This window comes from Hydractinia symbiolongicarpus, chromosome 7, assembly GCF_029227915.1.
Source record: "Hydractinia symbiolongicarpus strain clone_291-10 chromosome 7, HSymV2.1, whole genome shotgun sequence".
NCBI classification, from domain to species: domain Eukaryota; kingdom Metazoa; phylum Cnidaria; class Hydrozoa; order Anthoathecata; family Hydractiniidae; genus Hydractinia; species Hydractinia symbiolongicarpus.
The window spans coordinates 5,703,204-5,728,947 of NC_079881.1; the positions used below are offsets into that span (position 1 = coordinate 5,703,204).

The window sequence follows — 25,744 nt, forward strand, 5'->3', positions numbered from 1 at the left end:
TAGCCAAATGCAGTTTTTAGCTAGATACAACAAATTTCTTATTTAATAATTTTTATGATGCTAAATATAGTTAGGTAACTACACATTTTATTACTGTCATGAAAACTTATTCCGCAAAGTAATTTTTTTAGCTGGACAGAGTAACGATGGGCTTTTTCCTGTGTTTTTAATTAAACCGTTGTGTTAAAGTTTTTTTGAAAAATGGTATTACGCCTATTACTTATGTGTTTACCTGTAATAAGCGTTCAACCTGGTATTAACAACGGGCTGTTTTGTGTGTTTTTTATTTAAATTGAAATTGTAATAAGTTTTTTTGGGAAAGGCCTATTACGCCTATACGCATTTGTGACACTGTTTACCTGTACTAAGCGCCCAGTCCGGTGTCATGAATGCTCCTAATGATGATTTGGCTAATGAACGGGCTAAACACCAATTTGACATAACGGCTACCATTTTTATATGGATAAATCAATGTCGTGAAAAACCATCACATTCACGAACGGACAAGGCAATTAAAAGTGTCCTTATATTGGAAAAGTCCTCAACATCAATTTCTTACAAAGAGAACCAGGATGAGGCAATGCTTGCTTCAATTTATCCTGGGGTCAGTACCGATTCCATTCGATCAAAAATAAAAAGCACAGAAAATTTTAAAAATGCAGTTAATTTCTTAGCTGAAAGCAGTTTAAAAACGCCTTTTTTTCCACAAGATATTGTAGCTCTTTTCCAAATAAAAAACATTTGGAGAATAAGCGATTACAAATTGATGAAGATCGCCCAATCATGGTTGCAAAGTTGAGATATAGCTTCTCTATTTAGATAAGGCATTATTGGGTGTGGATTTCGTTATGTTTAGTATATATATACGTGTTTATAACATTTTACATAACTTTAGTCGAGCGATACCATAAATCTGCTAGTCAGAGTCATTAATTTGTTCACAGTTTTATTTAAATCACAAAAACACTGGGAAGTTGCCTAAAGCTGGATTACATGTACTGTTTTAAAGCTGACACTCAAATTACAGTACGATATGTCATCTCTGATTTACAGGGACAAACACATGTAACATTGTAATTCTTATTTTGATGTATATCTATTGTTATATTATCTATATTATAATACCCGTATACGTCTGTCTGTCTGTCTGTCACGCAAAATGGTAGCTTAGCTGCGCAAGTAGCGAGGCGCACGCAATGTGGTATAAAAGGGAAGGGCGAACCCGTGGATTTTTCCACGGGCCACCGACTAGTATTTACTTTTTACATTGAAAACAACTAATAAATATGGCTCACTATATTATAATACCCGTATACGTCTGTCGGTCTGTCTGTCACGCAAAATGGTAGCTTAGCTGCGCAAGTAGCGATGCGCACACAATGTGGTATAAAAGGGAAGGGCGAACCCGTGGATTTTTCCACGGGCCACCGACTAGTATTTACTTTTTACATTGAAAACAACTAATAAATATGGCTCAAATTTCTAATGAAAACTTAAATCTTATAAAATTAAAAAATACTAACAAAATCAAAGTTTGTGAGTTTAGAAGCAGTCCAACTAATGAAGGTGCCGTGGAAAGGAATTTATCCAAAGTTCAGTTGCCAGAAGCGACTGTCGCGACAAAAAAAGGAATGGAATTTAAAATAGTGTTTCTTTACTAAAACTGTCCACAGGAGATGCTGTCATGATTGAATTCCTGGATGGCAGCACAAAAGAGAAAAAGTTTTAAGCACATAATATGCTTCTTGAGCAATACATAAATAAAAATGCTGGCACTTGCAATGGCCAAATCAGCCTGCTCTTCAGGGTCACATAACAACACCACCATTGTCAGAAGAACATTACAACCCTCGACCCCACATTGCACCCCGCAAAAGTTAGATGCTGCACTTAATGCATTGACACCCTCTGCACCAATTGAAACAGCATCAACTGATATTGACGAAAACACCTGTCAATTATGTCGAGTCAAACACGACACAGAAAAAGATCTAGATTCGGCTTGGATTGGTTGCAGTGTAAGTATTGGGTGCATACTCTATGTTTAGGTTTTACCTGTCATAAGATAGATAACTTTGGAAATTTTTGGTGTCTGACAGGCATGTTGCTTCAACCAGAAGAAAATTAAAACACTAACACTTTAAAAAAAAGAAAAAGAAAACTTTATTTTGTTAACCATGTTACTTTTGTTAACTTTTTGTGATCGATAAACAGATTATTTCGTTACTTGTATAGTCCTCTTATGTAAATATGTGCATATATTATGTTGTTAGGGTAGTTATATATTTATAATAGTTTATCATCACTAAATTCATCAACGTCCTTTTCTGTATAGGTCTGTAAAAATTCATGATTAATTTTTGAAAGCTTCACCAAGGATGTTAAATATGCTTTCTGTTTTATCTAAAAACTAGGAATGCCGTAAAAATGCTTTTCATTCAGTAATTTCGTCACGTAAAAGATGTTTCTAGATCTCGAGTCATCCTTTAGGCTTAGCAAGTTTTCGCACTTGAGGAGAATAAATAGCTTTATTCAGCAAATCACCCTACTCAATTTCACGATAAAAGGGATAATTAAAACCAGAAACAACACAATAATTTAAAACATTCAGATATGAAAAAAAGAAACAAACAAAGCGATAAAACCAAAAAATAATAAGATTCCATTGTAACCAGTGCGCATAAAGGGAAAAAGAAGAAAAAACAATAACAGATGCATTAATTCGCTTACAATAAAACATCTTTACACAAAAAGTCACTTCACAGATACTAGACTAGGACGACATGTTTCCCAAAATTTCTGAGCAAGTCGTCAACAAGAATAAGTTAAAAAGTAACACGCACCAAAAAGTAACACACTAACAGCACTATATAGATATACAGATATACTAACATTTAATATCTGGTTGATAAAATGTGCAATTTGTTGTTTGTACATTTATACAATTTGAATGTCTTCTTCATCACTTCCGCCATCAAGATCGATCAAATTTATTTCCTCTGCCGCATCTTCTTCGTCAGAATCTGTGATGCTGGCAAATGGGTTAGAAATGTCTTCTTGTAACAAGACAGAAAGTTGCGATTTGAGTAACTCTCTTCCTGCCTAACAGCGTTTCCCTTTTTAAAGCAATGGATTCTTCCATCCTCTGACCCGTCAGATTCCAAGTTCAAGTCACAACACTTAAAAGAATTAATAATACTCTCCTTTGAAAGTCTAGACCACGCTTCGAGAATCCACTCAACAAGCTTTTTTCTCGATGGTGCCTTCATATTTCTGGCTTCAGTATATTGATGCACTCCATCGCTTAACCATTGATCATAGAGTTTTGTGACTTTAGCTTTAAAGGATTTGTTCCAACATACACATCTGGCGCCTGCACATACTTAGTAGATCCACCGGGTATAATGACTTGATCGACCTTCGTTTCATTAAGCTCTTTCTTCACAGAATACGTCATATGACATTCATACGAATCCTATGCAAGAAGACGACAAATAAACGAAAATGACCCAATAACTCTTTGCGATTTAGACCAAAAATCGCGAAAGTTTCTTTAACAAAAAGTTTCTTCCTTTTAAGTAGTTGAAGTTAAAGAAGCTGAAGTTAAAAGTATGTATACATTGGATGGAAAAATTAGTGTAAATTGTTTTCTAAAAAGAAAAAAAAACTAATTTTGCGAGAATTAATTTCTGCTAATTTAAGATTTTTTTAAACTATTTGTTATGTTCTTTCGCTTAGTTTTATTTGATTTATTATCCCCGTACTTTAAGCATTACTTTTTTATGTTGACGTCTGCAAGATAAATGTTCCGGAATTTCTTATTCTTCTTGGACTTAATGTGGATGTTAACTTAACCCTAATACTGCTGGGCTACTGTGCCGCTCCTCCATGTCGGGGACAGGTTGTTTTACCTTCTGTAAATCTCAAAGTTGTTATCTATTAGATGTGAAACTTGTCACAACCGTGCGCTTGAGTTGAGAAAAAAATAGTTTAAATTAGAGTAAAAGATATTTGTATAGTTGCGTTATATTTACTCACGCTAATGTGACAAACAAAATATAACATAGCAATATATACTAAGAAGCCCCCCAAAGCTCATAAATAACATTTTTTTAAACTTTTTCACAAAGCTCCAAAAAAGGGTTGTCATGGCAACACTACTCAATTGTTATTAAACTTGTTATGACCTATTCTGCATTGCTTAAGCACTATAGTAAACTCTTTATGGCTATAGAGCTATAAATTCTGATGCAATGTTCATAAATTTAAAAAACAAAACAAGAATAGGTTGGCAGAGCTATGTAATAGAGGATTTTATGTATTACGGATATACTTAGTGCAGTGCATGATCTACATCTTTAGTACATTTGTTAAGATGCGTTACAAGGGGTGAGGGGGTGGTAAAAAATGGCAAATTTAATTGTTACGTAAATATTGAATGGCCCTTTAGCACAAGGATACACTTGGTTTGCAGTGAAACATCTCAATTGATATAATTTTGTTAAATGGAATGCGTAAATCAGTTTGTTTTATTTTTATCAAACAAATTAACTCTTGATTTGAAAGTGGAATATATATCAGTATTAGGATATGATAGGGAAATGAAATCATAGAAAATATTTTTCAAAATAAATAAATTTTTGAGAATATCATAGAATTCACACTACATGCGGAATCTGTTGGACGGATAAGTAGATCGGACGCATTCAAAAAACGCAATATCAAAGAGACTGAGTTCGAAAATTTGCAAGGCCAAAGGAGAGACGTTTGAACGTTTTTAACATTTTACATACATCACTATCTGTTTGAGTAGCGATATTTACAACAGGGCGTAACATGTTAACTGTAATCTGAATGAACAGCTGATTGCATGCTGAAATAAAGTAGTGTTGACTTCCGCATCTTAAATGTATATTCTGTATGACTGTGAGTATGGATTACTAAATTTATGCTCGACATTTGTGGTGTCAAATTCAAAACTGACGTGATGTAAATCTCTTTTACCATCATCACTTGCAAACTGCGATTTTTTGTAGCATTAGTTACATCTTCAAGTAAGTGACTTATTTTTAATATATAAATGTGTTCTTAGATTTTAAACGCTAAAACCCGCATATTTCCAATGCATTTTAAAAATCTTATGTTCTTGCAAATTAGTTCCTGAAGCTTCTATGTTCCAATTATGCAGTCATTAAACTCCTTTGAATGAAAAAAATTAAAATATGTCCTGGTTTGCGTCTGCCATTGAATGTTATTTTTACTTTTCAAAACCAGTCTGTCAATGAATTAACATAATTAAATATTATAGTTGATTTCTAGGAAATACTTTGTACAAGGTATAATAGAAAAGTCAACGGAAATTTGGATGACTCATCATATCCTGTCTTTTGTGAAGGATAATAACAGTTAATTAATGAATTAAGTAGTTATTGTAACAGGTGATGTCCCAGACTTTTCTTGATACTTTCGAAACAAGATTTTAAATGGTTGAAGAAAAATACCATTTCTAACTTCATAAATTACTATTTAGACGATGGAAAATTAACCTTTTCATTTTAAAATGATTATTTTTTTTAATATAGTAACGATTTTACTTGTTCCATAGAACATTATATTTGTTTTAGATCCGATGACAAAAACAATTGTAATAAAAATGTCGGAATAAATAGGTTTACAGAAAGTATTTAAAACTTAACACTGCACAGCTATATGGTTGGTACATCAAAATTTTCAATACTTTAAGTAAATTTAATTTTCTTGTTTTATTTTAGTAAATAAACCGCCATGAAACAACGGCTTTAAACAAGAAAAAACAGTAAGAACTAGTCGATAAAGCCCGTGGAAAGTTCCACATAGGCAGACGAAATATTTGAACTTTGATGACGTCTGCAGTGGGCCGTCAATGTTACAATTCTTTTTATCCTTTAGCAATGTGAGCGCTTGAGACGCTGATCAAGAAAATGTAAGGCATCATGTACTTTTGACGAATTGTTACAAAGATATGAATTGTTACAGAGGGGTATAAATGTTTGTTGTTGACGTCATCAACCGGTCTGTTTCGAAACGGGTGGGTTGACCTATCTTCAAAAAATTGGTCCCATATTGAGCCCTAGTTACCAACGCAGGAGATGACGTCAGTTATTACCAAGTTATGCGGCTTCACACCTATAAGTGCATTGTAATGGCGTCGTTAATTTAAATTAAGCTATTGACGTTAAATTAATGTTATTGTCATCGTGACATTTTTTTTGTTGATTAACATTTGAGAGAAGATGTAACTTTTAAGAAAAATGAACACATCCACTCTGCCTGTCACAGACACAGCGTATGAACCACAAACTCTAAAAAAAGAGAGAAATGGCTGTATTATAAGTTCCGTAGCTAGCTATAGCTAAGCATGCTAATAATTTTATTGGTACTACTCAACCTCGTTCCCAGGGCTTTTTGTCTCTCATTGGCGCTGCGCTTGATATTCAAAAAGAGACAACTTGTCCTGGGATCGAGGTTGGGTACTACTCTAGCTAAACTTTTAACTATTGAATATTATGATCAAATGATAAAGATATGTAGATCAAAAGAAGAAACTGTTTTGACAACTGTTGAGCTGTTTGTATATATAGAATCTTGTCTTGCTTAATAAAAAATTCACATCGTTTCTTTAACAATAAAGTTTGGAAAGGCAAGAAAGTAAACAGTGTCCTTTTTGCCCCTCGAACCTGGAAAATCGGAAATATCTAACTTTTTATAAAAAATTTCCTTTTATTTGTGGCTAGCCTTGAAATACTCTCCCTAGGTAGCTCATAGAATATTTGCAAGAAAGTATGGAAAAGCAGAAAAGGTAAAATACATCTAAATTAAAACCGATTTAAATAAAAGTATAACAGCAACCTACTACTTACAGAGCGGAACAAACTTTTCAACGTTTGTTTTGATTGTCAATGTAAACTCGAAAATTTCCGCAAATAAAATCGCTTTTAAACACGTGATTGTATTCGGCAAATAAAATCTCTTCATTTTCATCACGTGATTGCAAAATGTAAAAAACAAAACTCGCGGCTTTTCTCGACAAAGAAGACTTTCGGCTACGGCTATTGTTTGAAGTAAAATGAACACATCGCGTTTGCCTGTTACAAACCGATAGACGGAAGTACCCTAATGACAGCTAATACGGGTAATTTTTATCATTTCCTACTGTCTTTTAATATACATTTTCAACACTTTATAAAATGGCTTCAACTTCGTATTTGTGCTTATTAGTAACAGAAATAAATATTTTCATGTTGAAGTGTTGAAACTAATTCTTCTCTTTTAACAAATCTGAGAGATTTTAGTTACCTATTATGTTCGACAACTTAAGATTCGACAACTTAAGATATACGAATACAGTAAGAAATAATCAAAATGTTTCAGTGCCATAGCTACCTCAATATCTTAAATAATAAAACCTTATTTTAAAATTTCCTTTATACATACATTCGCCAATCTTTTGAGTGCTGTATTTCTTATCAAAATTTACTTGAGGCGCAACAAAACGCTTATTAAAAAACGTGTTTATTGGATCTGCTGTGTTTGTAGCGTATAAAGAGCAAATGTGATATAATTAACGTGACAATCCATGCCACTTATTAATTTAATTATGTCGAAGTTACTGCTTAGCGAAAGTGCTTACTCATTCTAATAAATTGAAAGGGAAATTTTTTATTTTATGTGTTTTTACTTTGGAAGTATAAAATTGCATATTAAAACAACAAAATGCAGCAATATAGATACAGTATCAAATCCTAAAGTTAATCAGCATACATCACAAACATTTTTAAGAATGTTTTTAATTTTGTTAGTATCGCTAGTGAGTAGCGTTGGTTCAATTGAGGTTTTTGTAACTCGTTTAACGTTTGGTGACGACCAAATTACATATGGTGTGTCAGATTCTGGTATTTGTTCGAAAGTTGGAGCCACTGTTTACTTGACCAGTAGTCAAGGAGTAACATGTGAATGTCCATCAAGAACAACATTTTACAGCAATGAAATAAGTGAAACGCCATCTTGTCGCAGTGATGATGGGGCGGATCTAGGTGGGTTAAAATACTATGTTTTGAATTATTTGTATTATACGTTGAAGTTAACATTTTTAATTTATTGCATACTTCCTTGACTTGATAAAATAAGATTTTTTCATAAACTAAAATATATAAAACTCAACAAAGAACAGACACTTTTTGTTTTTAAAAATTGTCTATCGAATAACTGTATAGTTTTGTGCAGTTGATTTTAATCCGTTTTTATTGAAAAAGTGTATATGTGTGTACATGTTGCGGGTAAAAAGGATCAACTGAAAATTATGCAAATTCCTGTATGTATTAGGATTTGGGCTATTGTTATTATGCATACCAGTGATCACTATCCTCGTAACATATATAATTTAGTTTGCCCAAAATATAATGCTCAAAATTGCCTGAATGTTCTTGATATTTTTCTGAATTTTATTTAAGGTTGTCCTAAATGTACTGGGAGTTGCATTAAAACTATATCAACCGCTGGATTCTCCAGATATAGTTCTGGAAGCCATTATACATGCTCATCCAACTATGGCAGTTATACAATTAAAACATGGAACGGTAATAGTTGGGTTCAGTTCTCACGGACTAACGATTTCACAGTTCAGTATACCAGAGTAGGACTCCAAACAGGGGTTGTGTTTCAGGTAAGTTTTTAAAGTTATTTGAAGTAATCATTTTGTTAATGATATGTTGTGATTTATTTTTCCTTTTCTCCCTTTACAGTGCTTTTGTACACTTACACAATAAGATATCTGACTTTTTGTGAGGGGATTGAAAAATAAACATACTCGGACGTGAAGACGGTTCTTGCAGCAATGGTTATTGTAGTTTGTAGTAAAAAGACATGAAAAACAAAAAGAAAGGAGCCATAGCTAAATAAACGAAAGGGCTTTGTATTTCAAGCCTAGCTGGTGTGTGAAGTGCGTTAAAAATAATTATATATACAACAATGAGAAACAGGATGCCATAAAATTTGCTATAACCATGTTATTTGCACATTCTTGATTTTCCCATTACGCAAATCGTATAGCCAAGGACATATAAAATATGCTTAAAGTTTCATTTTTCGCTCAAATGCCAGATTTAGATCTCCAAATTGTGATTGTGTAAAAACCTTATGATTAATCATAGAAAGTTAAACATATGTGCAACATGCATTAACCCTTTCAAAATTTCAAAAAATTTCAGTTCACATAAACCCCAACCTTGTCCCTAGGGTCGTTCTTCATCAACAAGGCAAAATACACTGGGAACAAGGTTGACATAAACTATTTTTAGATGTCTGCACAGTGTTTAATTAGTTAAATATTGTAATCATATTGTAAAGGCATTGTAACCAAGTTGAAGTAACGCTACTTTGTTCATCATTATTATTCTGTCTGCCAGTGCAATGCGACCTGTGGTTCAAAAAATCGTAGATAAACCCCCTACTCTACACGCATTGTACAGTGCATTGTATTTAAACAAATCATAAGGATCATGATAATTGATGACGGCCATCGCATCATTGCATCATTTAAATGTTTTTTTTCTCCTTATTTTTAGTGGAAGAACAGCTTTTCGTATTCACAGTACTCTGGCTTGTTCCTTATAACACCTTACTGCGGGAATAAACCGCTTTCTTGCTTTCTGGCAAAAGCTTCATCATTTAAAAAATGTAAGTTAGTAGTAGTATATAACGTTTTAAGAATCTTGGAATCCTGCGCAGTTTAGTGTAATAATGGTTATTCGCATGGGAATACAAAATGTGTGTATTCCCTAAATCGCATAAACCTCCTTACTGTTTGATAAAACTATTTGATGAATGACCTCTCCACTATTTGCCTGTTGAATGATAAAACTAATCATTAGTCCGTGTAAAACTTCCAGACAGTTTATCTTTTGCTACTTGTATCTACTATCTTTTGCTACCGACCATTAACCGGCATTTTAAGCAAGATATAAATCATTTTCTTTAATATAAAGACTTAAAACACGCTAAAAGAAGCTGAATATATTTTTGAGTTCTCGACCTCCAGCCTTAAAATTGCAAGCATTTAAAGCTGTGCTATTCTCCTATGTTAACTTTTAGATACGACAATAGGTGACGCAAAGAAAACAGAGAGTATAGATTCAAAAACGGCAGTTTCAGCCAGTGTTTCATCTGGCGTCGTTGTGCTGCTGCTTCTTCTTGTGATTGCTTACATTTGCTACAAACGAAGGTTAGTCACTCGATAGAAAAACGGGGTTATATTGATTGTTTCTCTTCTTTCTCTTGTTTTTTTATACGATAATAATATTTATTTAATATTATCAAAGGATGGTTTAATTTGTTTAGGTATCTAAAAACAAAAATGGAGGCATTGAGAAAAAAGCAACAAAACAAAACAGAAAAAACAGAGAATGTGCCAACAGCACCTACAATAAATCCTGCATTTGTTCTTTCATCTGAAACACAGGTGATGCAGCTGCCAGTTAATTCATCGTATAACAATGGAGGCTCGTCTATGCAAGTACAACACACCACTTTCAGTCCTAATCCGGTGTTCTCTACGCCATCAAACGGAAACTTCAGGCAACCTCATTTTTCACAACAGTCACATTCACAAACACCATTTGGGTATTACCCTCCACGCTCTCACCCTGTGACCAATTTGCAACAGCAATCTTTTATGCCAGCCAATAATATAAACCAAGCTCCATCATACCTTGTAATGCAACCGAGCACTACAGCTCTTGTGGCCGGACAACCACAAGCTCAACCACAGACACAGGCAAACTCAGAAAATCGTTCAACGCGAAACGAACTTTTGTCTACTATCGTAGGTGGGATCACAACTGGTATAATCGATTCTTTTAATGAGGAATGAAGAAAGGTAAAGTTTATTTAGGTGTATTTATTTCAAAAAGTGAGCATTCGGAAATTATAAAACTGGAAAGTTTGTGTTATAAACTTTTGCTTATTTATTGGCCACAAATTCCCTTTTCCTGCTAGAAGTCGTTTGTTTACATCACAATACGTTCAGCTCAATGTCTACATGATAGTGTACAGTTAAATAGGAAAGAAGGCAGGGGTAAAAATAATGCAGAAAAGTTTCGAGAACTATGGTTATAATGAAAAAACAATTAGAAACTCTCTTGAACCTAATTTTTAAAGTTTGTAAACTTTGAGAGATCAGAAACATTTTGAAAAACATTCTTTCTGTTTCATCTTCGTAACAAGTATTTTAGTAAAATATTGTCAATTTATCTAATATAAATGACTATTTGTAATTGTTATTAGAAGATGTGGACTGAATAAAAAAAAGAATGAATAAGTAAATGAATAAATGAATGAATGAATGAATGAATGAATGAATGAATGAATGAATGAATGAATGAATGAATGAATGAATGAATGAATGAATGAATGAATGAATGAATGAATGAATGAATGAATGAATGAATGAATGAATGTTTCACAATATGAAACAATGGAAGCTCTAGGATAAAACAAAACGTCACAGGGCCAAAAATGACTATCCTTAATTGGGTATACTTAGAGAATTTTTTCAAATAATTAAACATCACAAATCATTTTTTTTAATCAAATATCAGATATCACAACGTTTTGTTGTAGATTGGCACATTTGTATTATTTGACTTGTTGCATAGCTCAAACATTAGATGTAATTCTGATATTTGTACGGGAATCATTAAAAAAAATTGCGATTTATTTATTGTCTATTCCATTAACAACATTTTGCACTATTTAGATATTTAAAAAAATGGAACCACTAAGATGCATGAAGCCAAATTATTTAGTCCCTTTAATATCAATAGCAACAAATCTATTCTTTGGTTTATCCACATATAAGACACAAACGATGCAGCCTCCACCTTTACATCAGCCATACTCGCAACTGCATGGTGTATGTAGATCATCTTTTCGCCTCCATTTTGTTATTCTAAAGGAGAGTACAGTTGCACCGAAATTGCATAATTAGGCGACGCCACAAAATGTTCCGCATATAGAATTCATGTCTATAATACTTTTTTACGTTGCTCCGCTGGCATAAAAATAATTGTTGCCATTTTCCACATTTTCTCGCCATTTGTTCACCAACTATTTTTTTTTCAATAAACTTAACGACAGTGAGAAACTCTCTTAGGTCAGAAAAGACGGCGGCAACAAGAGGTGATTCTTTAAGATCATTTTTATTCTCTAATTATTTTTCCAAAGTTTGCATTGTTTCATCGCATTGCTTAGAAGGGGACTTCTTGCAGCAAGGTTGATAAGCATGGCGACGCAATCGTTGCCGAGAACCAGTTTTAAGATCGCTTCGCACACTTATAAACCACACTTATAAAGCACACTTATAAACCCGACAGTCACTTATATATATTTTGTACTAAATACTAACTATTCTTGAGAATTACAAGAACAAGAAGTGGTAGTAAAAGAAATATTAAAAATTACGCCCATGTCAATAAAAACATTAGGCTTAACTTTTTGTTATAAGAAACCTCGAATAACGTAACAAGGTGCGGACTGTATTTTTTCACGTCTTTTTACGTCTCCTCATTTTGCATCTATTTTACCAATCTCATCATCATGGCCAAATTTTTCGTTTTTATGTCATTAAAAATATGACATTAAGAAAAATGAAAAGGGTCCTGGCGACGAGGTTGCTTTACACACTTTTTACTAGAATCGTACTTTTCAGTTTGGGCATCTCTTGTTGTTTAGAAAACATGGTTAAACAAAAAAATTTAAAAAAAAGCCAATGTATCGCATATTTTCATAATATTCACGGCTAGTTACACTACAAAAATCTATATCTTCTGCTCCGTAAATGTCTTTAAGAGCAGCCTCGTTCCCAACGCCTTTTTTCTTACTGTCCTGATAAAAAAAATTAACTACTGCGCTGAGAAAGATGTTGCTTCGAGAGAAATGCAATGCAAAAATTCTGATTATTTGAACTTCACATAATATGGTGTTTCATTATCGAGCCTCAACATTAATTTTACAATGAGATTTCGGAAATTGAGCCTTAATTTTTGTTACAAAAAGAACTCAAAAGAGTATACTTTATTTTTAAAAACTTCGCTGAACTTAAATGTCAATGATAAGGGCGTTTGTGGTTCACTAAAATCATTAAATCTACTATTATTGTCAAACGCCAGTTATCTTTTTTATCATTAGCCTTATTCATGTCGCGGGGGAATGGTGACGAATAAGGCACTTGTCGGGGAAAAAATAAACATAATGGCTGTTCTCGAAAGTAAATAAAGGCAAAACTTGAAGGAAATCAAGGTCAATGTTGTTATTTTAAAGAAATATTCTGGGTAAAAAGGTTTTAATAAAGCAGAAAAAGTATTACAGACAATAGTTAAATGGTTTTGTTCCTCAGCGTTGTGCTTTAATACTTATAACTCAACAGATTCAAATAACGAGCCTCTAAAATACTATCGTTTACCTCGTGATCCAGAAATACAAACAAAGTACAAACAAATGGCATAAACATGTGGCATAAATTTTATGAAAGGACATATTTGTGCTGCTCGTTGGAGTTCTGGAAAACGAATGGTATCCTCTGATTTACCAGACGTCGCAGTTCCAGAAGAACAGTATGAGAAGTTACGTCAAAAATTAATAAATGCAAAGGACTTGCTATCTTTTTATAAAAATCTTTCTTAGAAAATTAAAAATTTAATTTCAACAACACTTTTGCAATTTTTTTAATAAAGGTCCTCACAGGTTTTAGCATCTGAAAGTTTGGAATATTTCCAACAATCGCCTTTCTAAATTATTGTAAGACATCTACGTGAACCCATTCTAATATTTGCACACCATCATAAATGCAATCTATTATCTGAACAACAATTTCCATTAGTGTATTGTTTCGTTTTATGAGAAAAAAAATTGAAGTGGCAGTTTCACGATGGTATGACTGCAAGTTACAAAACTCAGCATTAGTACAACTCATTTGTAGTTGGCATTGGACAAAGTACTGTGGAAACTTTGCGATTAGTAAGTAAGTAAGTAAGTAACGGGAAGTCTTAACGTCCTTGGGGATTCCATCCTAACGGTTGGCTCTTTCTCCCCTCCGACTGTAACTATGTTACATTACCGCCAGAGATACGTATAGCATTGCTCTAACTTGCTTGCCTGCCACACAAGCCGGTTAGCGGTCAGTAGATGGCACCAAATGGGCTGACAACACTGCATTTAAAGAGCGCCGGAGTGGGGACTCGAACCTTATGATTACAAGTCGAATGCGCTACCACTACACCATCTCCGCAATTGATGTTTATCGCTATTTTTTGCTCTTATTTTTACTTTTAGTAATATACCAAGAGGTCCCAGAGCATTATTGGGTGATTTGAAAAGTCCAATTTGAAAGATTGCCTAATTAAATCAGTTACAAATGTTTTCCCATATAAACTAAGTAAGTCATAGCAAGATAAAATAGAAACGAAAGATGTTACTTTTTTGGAGGATTTAACAGCTACTTTTTTACTGTACAACATAAACTTAAAAACCGCTTTAATTATTACTCAGACTGATATCCTGAATAAATTTCTTGGAGATGAAATGTTTTACTTTGGTTTTTAATCTTTATTTGTCAAGCAAAACCACATAATAACATTGTGAAAGTTTTTTATGATCTCAATTATGATATTGTCATCCAAATCAATTTTTGTTGTGCAACATTGGTTACACCCTTATTTGAAATTAAGATTTGTGACGCGCAATTATATCTTCCTTCGCAAACAAATTACAGCGCAGATCTAAGTATCTGAAATAGTGGGTGTTAGTTTCAGCAAGACGGTCACCTACAGATCAGCGGTCAGTAATTGTTTTACAACGAAGCTTGGAAAGGGAAACTTCCCTGCAGGCCATCCATTTAAAAAGAAATACAGGAAACAGTCCGTCCTTACCCTGTCCGGTTAAAAAAGTACTTAGCAATTTTATTTTGCGGAACAAGTTTTCATAACCTAACTGCATTTAGCATAAGAATTATATATTAAGAATTTTGTTGTGGCCAAACTGTATTTCGCTACTTTCATTTTTTAGTCAGAGGTACCTAAAGAGCTAGCTAAATAGCCACGACCCCTATTACAAATAAATAATAATATACCAAACTAAACAAAAACTTCAAAAGAATAGAAATATATAAGGCTAGCCAGTTAGCTAGCTGCTTTTTATGCTCCCTTATAATCTACGTTTGTAGCCAAATCATAAAACTGGTATGTCTAAGATTTATATAAGGCTAGAAAACGTTACAATATATTAATCTTAACTTGTAGAAACATATAAATAACAAAGAAAACTAATACAAAGCTTTAGGTGGCTGGGTAGCTAGCTAGCTATAGCTTGTCTATTAGGAAAACAAAAATGAAACAGAAAAAATGCCTAGAAAGTATTTTAAAAAAAACTGCAATCTTATTAAAATGCGAATAGAAGCATCGCTAAGAAAAAAAATAAAGCAGACAGTTAAGGAATTTTCCTTTCTCCATTGCTTTTGAGGGAGCGTAAAAATTGTTGCAAAGGAATCAAAAGAGCTTCAGTTTCTAATTGGTCATTTATCTAAAACTCCGCTCCTGATTGGACCTTTATTTTAGCAGGAACTCGTCCCTGTGCCAGCGGGGCCCCGACGGGTTTCTCGCTTTTGACGCACGAACAGACGGACGACGGCTATTGTTAAAGAGACTAGTTTGTTTACCCGTGGAAAAATCCACGGGGTTCTCCAACCTTTATATATCTCATTTTTTGTTTCCGTAGCACGACTTTTCAACACTGTCTTCAAGACTTTTCAACAATGTCTATCAAAATAAGAAATGTATGTGCAAACCAAGCCCGTAAAAATCGGGTTCCGTGGGATCCCGAAATAAGGCTGCAGCTCTGCGGGAATTCGTTAAATAAATTTGCGGAGCAACCCTTTTTAACATACAAAATACGGCTATTATTAAAGAGAAAGATGTTATTATAATTTTAAGTTAACACCCGGAAAAATAATATTTTTGCACAAACATAATAAAAAAGAATTTTGGATACTTCTTACCTGTTTGAGCAGCATCAAAACAGTATCAAAGATCCATGGAGTTACATTTCTAATACCACTACAATATTGTATTTTTGTATCCATATTCTGAACACTAATTTCTTAGAATTCATATAGATTTCTTAGAATTCATATAGATGTACTTATGGTTTTCTTATAATTAAGTTTATAAAAATTGTTTTTTCCTTCTTTTAATAATTATATTTAGTGTTCAACAAACCAGAAAATAAGTATTCTTTCTTTATTATTTTATGCAATTCAGTTACATTCACACCTCACAAGTTTTAATTCTTTGAAGGAGTGTCAATTTTGAAGCAGTAGGTAAGTTTTGTCATTGAGGCCTAAATTCCATTAATTTTTTTTGACTCGATTGAATCGGGACTCACTTCACCAGAAAGCTTCCATTATCAAGTTATAGATGTTTACAAAATTATAAACCACTTTCAGCATTACTTATGTGGTCTAGGTTTGATAAAGTGTCCCATACTTATGAGCTCAGGAGAGAAGTCAGTGTTAGAATCCCTAAGGTCCAAACTCTTGTCAGTGTCCATAAAAAATGCGTCCTCTTTGAATATGTTTAAAGCATTGATACGAAACACAAGAATATATTGTCAGTGTTCGATTTGCCAGTAACAATGTGTTATGAATGTTTTATAATTTTTATTTTTTTATTTTTTAATAGTTGGTGTAAATTAATTTTTTTACTATACATGTAAAGCAACTGTAAATAAAAGGAATAAATAAATAAAAAAATGTTTAAGTTTTTTCTTCATGGGTAATATTAGCTGAATATCGTAAATAGTGTGACGCCCTATTAACGCCCTAATTTCCCACAACCTTGTGCAGGACCGCCTCCTTGTGATGTGGCGCCACTTCATTATACAACCTTGATCCACCCTGGGTATAAAAAGCATATATTCAAACTCATATCAAACTTTAGTTTCTGCAGAAATTATCTAGCTATGTTATTATCATTTTCGTGACAAGATTTACGTGATTTGTGTTGACAACAAAATATTTTAAGATGGTCATTATACCCCGCTAAGTATCTTAGAATGCATAAATATAGTTTATGAGTCATTAAAAGAAAATCAAAAGGTCGTTTATCGTCTCCACATTCTCATTAAGTTAATTCGTTGTCTAATTTTTACATAATTGCGATTTTATTTTTCAATCAAAACAAGCGTCCCAAGTTATCGGATGTAGTTATCCATTTCTGAGAAATAGATAAGAAGAAATTGAGATGACACAACAAGTAAATTTAGTAACAGTATATGTTATTGTTTATCATCGTGGCCAGTAACATCAAATAGGACACTAATCCAATAAACATATAAAATTCCTGAGCGGTGGATTTTATTAACCTTTAACCATTTCCGGGTAGCAAGGATGCATCAATTGGCTTACTTTCTGAATAATTTTAGACCAGTTAACCAAACTTCCTTGAAAAATTTCAAGCTGTTATGTCACGCCCATTGTTAAAGGCTGGCTGTCAAATAGTTTACGTTATTTTTTCCTCACATCCATACGCAATGATGGTAAAAATTTATCCAAATGTCCACCCATTTACGCCTTATATTAATTTTAATGCGTTTTTTTAGCTTTTTCACTTCTCATTTTCCATAAAATGCACACAATGAAATCCAATCCTAACTAGCAGCAAATATGTATTTTTCCAAGTGAAATATGTATTTACCATGTGGAAGTTTTTGACTAATTGGGCGCGTTATTGAGTTATAAAATAAATAGTTATAATATCATTAAATTGTCAAAATAAAAGATTTATGAAAACTGGAGTTTTAACAAAAATTCTGATGTCAGAAAAAATTACTTTTCGCAGTCATGAATTTGGGCATAATTTTCATGTGTCGGACATTATTATTACTGCCAAGTTTTATGATATATATCTCAACAAAAAGGAAGTAGGCAGACCCCCCCCCCCTTCTACCTGGAACTCCACCTTACACCCTATAACCCCGTATAAACATTGATGTTCTTGGCTGACACTTTTTGCCCGCTTTTTGCCCTTAAAAGCTAACATTATCGTCATTATTTCATTTTTAGACCTTTGTATTAACCCTTTTAAGGACGGATTCTGCAAATATTCAGTTGGACTGGGTTGTCATAAAAAGTGTCTAGAAAGAGGATAAGTCGGGCTACCCGACGGTACCCACCATGATGGGCTACCCAACGGTACCCAACATAAACTGTCTAGGTCTTGTTCCTCAGCCGCCAACCGCATCTTCAGTGTTGAGAGCGTGATTATTTGTTAACCAAAGAAAGGGGTCTTTTCATTCAACAAGGAGCCGTCCTTCAAGGACTAAGAAGTTAACGTATAATGAAGCCTTCGATAATTTGAAAAAGTTGTTTTCCTAAACATTAACAGATTCCAATTTTCTAATTGCCTAATTGAAATTTCCTGCCCAATTTAAATTAGTTTAAATCAATGCGATTCTTTCGCGTGGTGTTGAGTGTGATTACCTCTTAAAAATAAGTAGACGGTAATTTTCAGTTTTTATACTTTGAAGGAAGTATAAGAAAACGTATACCATACCATAAAAGGACAGTGAATATTAACAATAACAATGCGGTATATATAGTTAGTGTGATCAGAAATTACTTAGTACCAAAATCTGAAGTAAATCATACGGCACAAACATCTTCAAACATGTTTTTAATTTTATTGATATCTCTATTAAGATGCGTTTGTTCAATTAAAGTTATTGTAGGTCGTGCAGAACACATTAATGACCAAATTACGTATGGAGGATTAGGTTCTGAAATTTGTTTAAAAATAGGAGCTAGTGTTTTTTCTAAATCAAGTGATGGAGTAGTATGTAGTTGTTCTGCAGCTAACACTTATTACAGTACAAGCGTAACTGACAATCCATCTTGTCGTAGTGATGATGGGCGGGATTTAGGTGAGTGGAAATATGTCCTGTATTATTTAATTAAATTTAAACATATTTTGTTATTTTTGAATGTGTATATCAAAAATTTATATCGATTTTCTTTTATCCTGAACACACACAAAATCTAGTGGAAAACATATTTTAACTCTCATTATTTTTTTTATGCAAAAGGTGATTGTTTTCTAAAGCGTCTTATATCTCGAAAAAGCTTTGTCTGGTGCGCAGTCATTGTCTATAAAAAAACCTAAAAAAAAATATTCTGAAAAAATTAGCGCGGTTTCAAACAGGGTGAGTTTCCATTAAAAAAATGTACACTGGCAATTTTGACCTACTTGTCTTTTGTTACAAGAAACACAATGTTTCTTAGCTTAAGGCTGAGATTATAGGTACTTTCAACTGCGAACTCGCAAATTTACTTTCAACTGCGAACTTGCAAATTATTGAGAAAATTAAAAAATCAAATTAATTATCAGGGATTTTCCTAAAAATAATTTTAAGGGTACAAAATAGGGATCTGATTTCACAGATGTTCAGCCAATCTCTCTTATTTTTTTTTATACTTTTTGGGTTCCACCTGGATGTTGAATCCAAAAATTTAAGTCAAAGTTGGAAACACCAAGACTAAAGTAAAAAAGACATACATCTTTGTTTGTATACTATAAAATAATTACCTAAGTTTTATTTTAGGTTGCCCCAGATGTACTGGAAGTTGCATTAAATACATATCAGCCTCTGGATTCTCCAGATATAGTCCTGGAAGCCATTATACATGCTCAAATACCTATCGCAGTTATACAATTAAAACATGGAACGGTAATAGTTGGGTTCAGTTCTCACGGACTAACGATTTCACAGTTCAGTTTACCAGAGTAGGACTCCAAACAGGGGTTGTTTTTCGGGTAGGTTTTAAAGTTATTTGAAGTAATCATTTTGTTAAGGACATGTTGTGATTTCTTTTTCATTCTTCTCCTTTACAGTGTTTTCTTCTTGAAATTTTACACAAAAGCGATATCCAAAGTTAGTTTTAATTTTAACGCTGCAGGTTTTTTTTGATTAGCTACAAAATATCTCTCTAGTTCAAATCTTGTGGAACGAAATAATTATCAAATTAGAGATTACAATTAGAAATCAAATTTTGGTAATTTGACTTTTTTTTATTCAAACTATTAAGTAGAAACAAATATAAGAATCATTTCTTTATTTACATTGCCGGTAGATATCCCTTGATATGTTCGACTCCTGAGCGTTAAGATAACAGTTTAAATTATCAAAACGTCAATATTTGATAAAAAATATAATGGGCAGTTTACACGCATTCACTTGATACATAGGAATTGAAACTATAGAGAAAAATTTTTTGAAAGGACTTGTATGGAAGATTTTGAATTAGAGAGATTTGAATAGTTGTGTACTTTGAGCCCATATTTCTTTATTATTAATATTTTTTTTGTTTTGTTTTTAGTTTTTGTCACTTACATATTGTGTTATTTTTAATATATATATTTTTATGCTTCACTGTCTTTCTTATTTCTATTCCGTTAAGATGTAGAGGGTGGGAGTTATAATTACTATTTAATACAACTTTCTTCAGCAAAAAAAACTTAAAAAAATATATATAACTTCACTTTTATAAGGAAATGTTTTATGCGAATATCAGGCGGGGATTTTGTGCTAAAAATAAGTCTGTTGTTTAGAACAATAGAGAAATAAGAATAATGACCTGCCAGATTAGAATTTTAATATTCTTATAATATTATAAAAAAGCGTGTAGCGAAAACCGTAAGAAAATTCACCTAAGTGAGTAAAAAGACAAATTTATGAATCTAAAGTAAATGTCAAATCTCAACAACTTAAAGCCACATGTTTATGTAAATTAAAAAAATTCTGTTATGTGCTTAGAACAAAGTTACAAGGTATTATTGCCAATTTCATGGAGACAACGCTTGTGAGCATCGTTCATTGGAAGAAGTGGCATTTCTATGTAATACCAAATGCGCTTACTTTACCTGGAACACACTCTATCAGTGAACACACTTCGTCAGTGATAAATGAATTTTCATAAAATAAAACAACATATCTTTTATACAATAACATATCGTTTCTATAATATAATATAATATAATATAATATAATATAATATAATATAATATAATATAATATAATATAATATAATATAATATAATATAATATAATATAATATAATATAATATAATATAAAATAATATAATATAATATAATATAATATAATATAATATAATATAATATAATATAATATAATATAATATAATATAATATAATATAATATAATATAATATAATATAATATAATATATCCTCCCCCTTCACTTTTTTATCCCTTTTGTTTTAGGCAAAGGCTAGTGCTTCGTTATGGCAGTACGATGGACAGTTGTTTCTTATAACACCTTACTGTGGAAGTAAACCACTTCCTTGCTTTTTGGCAAAAGCTGCAGGATTCCAAACTTGTAAGTTTTTGTCTTTCCCAATTTTGGGGGTTTTTAACTAAGCAACTGTAAAAATCTGAGACAATGATACACTGTAAGTTTTACTGTAAATTATACTGTAAATTATACTGTAGTATATTATACTGTAGTATATTATACTGTAGTATATTATACTGTAGTATATTATACTGTAGTATATTATACTGTAGTATATTATACTGTAGTATATTATACTGTAAATTATACTGTAAATTATACTGTAAATTATACTGTAAATTATACTGTAAATTATACTGTAAATTATACTGTAAATTATACTGTAAATTATACTGTAAATTATACTGTAAATTATACTGTAAATTATACCGTAAATTATAATTTAAATTATACTGTAAATTATACCGTAAATTCTACCGTAAATTATATTGTACATTATATGTAAATTATACTGTAAATTATACTGTAAATCATACTGTAAATTATACTGTAAGTTTTACTGTAAGTTTTACTGTAAGTTTTACTGTAAATTATACTGTAAATTATAATGTAAATTATACTGTAAATTATACCGTAAATTATAATGTAAATTATACTGTAAATTATACTGCAAATTATAATGTAAATTATACTGTAAATTATACCGTAAATTATAATGTAAATTATACTGTAAATTATACTGTAAATTATACTGTAAATTATACTATAAATTATACTGTAAGTTTTACTGTAAGTTTTACTGTAAATTATACTGTAAATTATACTGTAAATTATAATGTAAATTATACTGTAAATTATACCGTAAATTATAATGTAAATTATACTGTAAATTATACTGTAAATTATACTGTAAATTATACTATAAATTATACTGTAAGTTTTACTGTAAGTTTTACTGTAAATTATACTGTAAATTATACTGTAAATTATACTGTAAATTATACTGTGAATTATACTGTAAATTATAATGTAAATTATACTGGAAATTTTACTGGAAATTATACTGGAAATTATGCTGGAAATTATACTGTAAGTTTTACTGTAAATTATACTGTAAATTATAATGTAAATTATACTGTAAATTATAATGTAAATTATACTGTAAATTATACTGTAAATTATACTGTAAATTATACTGTAAATTATACTGTAAATTATACTGTAAGTTTTACTGTTAGTTTTAATGTAAATTATACTGTAAATTATACTGTAAATTATACTGTAAATTATACTGTAAATTATACTGTAAATTATACTGTAAATTATACTGTAAATTATACTGTAAATTATACTGTAAATTATACTGTAAATTATATTTTAAATTATACTGTGAATTATACTGTAAATTATAATGTAAGGTTTACTGTAGCGACAGCTTATTTGTTTTTACTTTTAGATACAACGATAGGCAGTGGAGACACCAACGAAGGTGGCGAGGACGATAAAGGTGACGGTGGAAATGGTTTCAAAATACCAACAAGGCGAAGAAGAGTTACTGCGAAAAAAACAAGCAGCAAAAAAAAATCCAAGGCAGCGGCTCCAGCAGGTGGTGCAGCTGCCTTCATAATTCTGATCGTTATTATCGTATTTATTTACTACAAGCGAAGGTTCGTAAGTACATTCTTGCAACCAAAAAAATATTTCTGTATCCTGTTTTTTGTTCGTCTATAAAAAATAGTAGTATGAAAACAAAATAGTAGTCATGGATAAAAGCAGTAACAGTATCTGTCGTAGTGTCAGTTCAAGAGCTATTAGATTAAAAAGGGGTTCACACTTTCATTTTATTCTTGCATGAAAGAAAACAAGAATCCTTTCCTGTGCCACGAACGATTTTAATAAATTTTATCTTTGTCTAGATCTATTACAGCAGCAATAGCAACGTTAAGTTTGAAACAACAAAGTGATAATAACGAAAATACGAATGTACCAGCAGCGCCCAAAGTTAATCCAGCTTTTGTTCTTGGTACATCTGGAATGTCTCAGCCACCCCCATATATGCCAAATAATGCCGAAGGATTGACAATGCAATTACAGCACACAGCTTTACCTGCCGGTGTAGTACTGCCTCCACCAAATTCAACGCAATCACCCTATCCACAATCGCTAGTTTCACAGCCACCACCTATGCAGCCACCGGTTGCATATTATCCTACAGTTCCCTACCCTATACAGCAGCAGCAGCAGCAGCAGCAGCAGCAGCAACCTTTTATGGCAGCGAATAATATACACCATGCTCAATCATACCCTGCGGTATCAACACAATCCTCGGGTTATGTTAGTGCACCGTCACAAGCTTCATTACAGACACAAACAAACTCACGAAATCGTTCGAAAGGAAATAAAATTTTGTCCAGTGTGGTGAGCGGAATCACCAGCGGTTTTATTGATTCTCTCGCAAATGATGAGGAATAAATACTATTTTGATATTATGTATCCAAATTTGAGAACATTTTTAAGCCTTCATTGTAACGTTGTTGTTTTTTAAAAAAATAGAAAATGTTTGACGCGAGATTTGTTTATTTATCTTTTTATTTGACATTTTTCTTTAAATTTCATTGTAGAAAAAACAACATTAATTTTTAAACGTATAATTTAAAATGGGATCCGGGAGAGAACAAAGAACAAAAAGAACCAAAAAAATGAAGCCATATTGTTGTTGTTATTTTTCTGACTTTGAAACGTTGATGACTCAGAACGGAAGTTATTATTTATTTTTGATCTGTTTAATTGGACGGAAACCCCACCTGATTAGTCGTTGAACTATTTAATACAAACATGCAAAGGTAACAAAGCATGCCTTGGTGGTAGGGCTATAAAAAGCACTTTTTTGGAAAGACCTATAAAAACATCATTTTGGTGTTTCGAAATGGTGGGGTAAATAATGCAGACAAATTTTCAGGAACATTTTTTTTTATTATTTTAAAGGTATTCCATAATGGCGGAAAAAATGACCTAAATATGACGAAATAAATGAAATGTTTGTGACAACATAACTAAAGTTAGCAACAATATTAATAAAAAACCTTTGGCAGTCTTACAAAACATTATAATATACTTCATTTAACAGATGGAATTTTTATATATTCAAATATTTCAAAAAATATTGTGATTTGTCCTGATTAAGTCAAATTTCCAACTTTCAAGCACTAAACAACTTCACTCTTACAATATTAATTTCAGTTAAAAGAAGTTGTACAAAAGATCCATCTGTCAAATGAAGTACATATACATTGCAGACACACCCTGAAAATTTGAAGTCAAAAGCTTTATGCAATCTCAAATAATCATGTTTTGAATTTTCGGATTTAGTTGAAAAACGCAATCGTTAGAATATCACAAAACAAAAATAAGTTTTATAAATATTACATGAAAAGTATATATTATGTTAATATGCACCAGCTTGATAAGCTCTTTTTCTTTCATATCATCTGTGTAACCTTTCTTCCTGGCTCTTAACCTCTTTCTTTGCTTTTTATTTTGGTCGGTTGATCTCCTATTCATACGAGCTATGCGTGAATCATCTATCTTTTCTGCCATAATTTGGGAAATTGCACCTTTTAAACCAAAATGACTCAAAACTTGCAGCAATCCTTTTTTACCATCATTGTAATGAATGACAGGAGAGTGAACACCCATTTCAATGGTTTCCCTGCCAACGAAAGTGGATTTTGGTACCCAAGACCATATAATACTGTTCAACGCATTCAACTCATTAGCATTTTGCGTTTTTCCTGCATGCATTTCTGTAATAATTCTTCAGACATTAGGTCTTTGAATATTGGTTGAAGCAAGTTTTTAATAAATACAGGTATAGTTTTGACCAGTACTTACACCAGCTGCTATTATAACGGGGACAGAACTGGTGACATGTCGCAAAATCATCAAAATCTGTAAAATGAAAAAGTATGGCATAAACTGCTTTTTTCATTGCATACAGGTTTCCAATGTTATTTCTTATGGCCATACCATAATAATTCTGCATTGAATCAATGCATTTATTTGTTAACTTTCCTTTACCAGATAAAGGAGTTTTGGTACCCTAGTGAGATTTCACAAGGTTACGTAAACGTGTTCCAAGGCGTTTCTGAACATGTCCAACACATTCCAGTTTAATTGGTGTAATGCCATGCTTCTCATAGGGATTTGACTTAACCACATCATTAAATGATGAAGTATCTCCATCCCCTAAATATTCCTTGTAAATTAGATTACGTGTGGCAATCGAACGATTAAATATGTCAATAGCACCCGCAGACTCCATTGCGCCTGATGATTTATCATGGTTTATTT

At 32.1% G+C, this 25,744-nt stretch overlaps 2 protein-coding genes across 2 annotated transcripts; both read left to right on the plus strand.

Annotated features, from left to right (window-relative positions):
* The first annotated feature begins 7,694 nt into the window (after window positions 1–7,694).
* On the plus strand, window positions 7,695–10,906 carry LOC130648439 (uncharacterized). The gene is made up of 5 exons (XM_057454491.1): window positions 7,695–8,072; window positions 8,490–8,701; window positions 9,603–9,714; window positions 10,129–10,258; window positions 10,375–10,906. Exons 1-5 carry the CDS (start codon window positions 7,706–7,708, stop codon window positions 10,904–10,906), a joined length of 1,353 nt encoding a protein of 450 aa, XP_057310474.1. The 5' UTR covers window positions 7,695–7,705.
* Window positions 10,907–20,210: 9,304 nt separating this feature from the next.
* On the plus strand, window positions 20,211–23,957 carry LOC130649202 (cAMP-regulated phosphoprotein 21-like). Its single transcript, XM_057455448.1, has 4 exons — window positions 20,211–20,977; window positions 21,364–21,478; window positions 22,851–23,061; window positions 23,311–23,957. The coding sequence occupies exons 1-4, from the start codon at window positions 20,927–20,929 to the stop codon at window positions 23,864–23,866; spliced, it is 933 nt and encodes a 310-aa protein (XP_057311431.1). The 5' UTR covers window positions 20,211–20,926; the 3' UTR covers window positions 23,867–23,957.
* Window positions 23,958–25,744: the final 1,787 nt, after the last annotated feature.

What these genes read in the sequence shown, in the direction of transcription:
- LOC130648439 (XM_057454491.1), top strand. Translation starts at nt 7,706, where the DNA reads ATGTGTTTTTACTTTGGAAGTATAAAATTGCATATTAAAACAACAAAA. An exon ending in TGATGATGGGGCGGATCTAG is followed by an intron (nt 8,073 to 8,489) that starts GTGGGTTAAAAT and finishes ATTTTATTTAAG; the next exon opens with GTTGTCCTAAATGTACTGGG. An exon ending in TACATTTGCTACAAACGAAG is followed by an intron (nt 10,259 to 10,374) that starts GTTAGTCACTCG and finishes TAATTTGTTTAG; the next exon opens with GTATCTAAAAACAAAAATGG.
- LOC130649202 (XM_057455448.1), top strand. Translation starts at nt 20,927, where the DNA reads ATGGAGACAACGCTTGTGAGCATCGTTCATTGGAAGAAGTGGCATTTC. An exon ending in GGAAGAAGTGGCATTTCTAT is followed by an intron (nt 20,978 to 21,363) that starts GTAATACCAAAT and finishes CTTTTGTTTTAG; the next exon opens with GCAAAGGCTAGTGCTTCGTT. An exon ending in AGCTGCAGGATTCCAAACTT is followed by an intron (nt 21,479 to 22,850) that starts GTAAGTTTTTGT and finishes TTTTACTTTTAG; the next exon opens with ATACAACGATAGGCAGTGGA.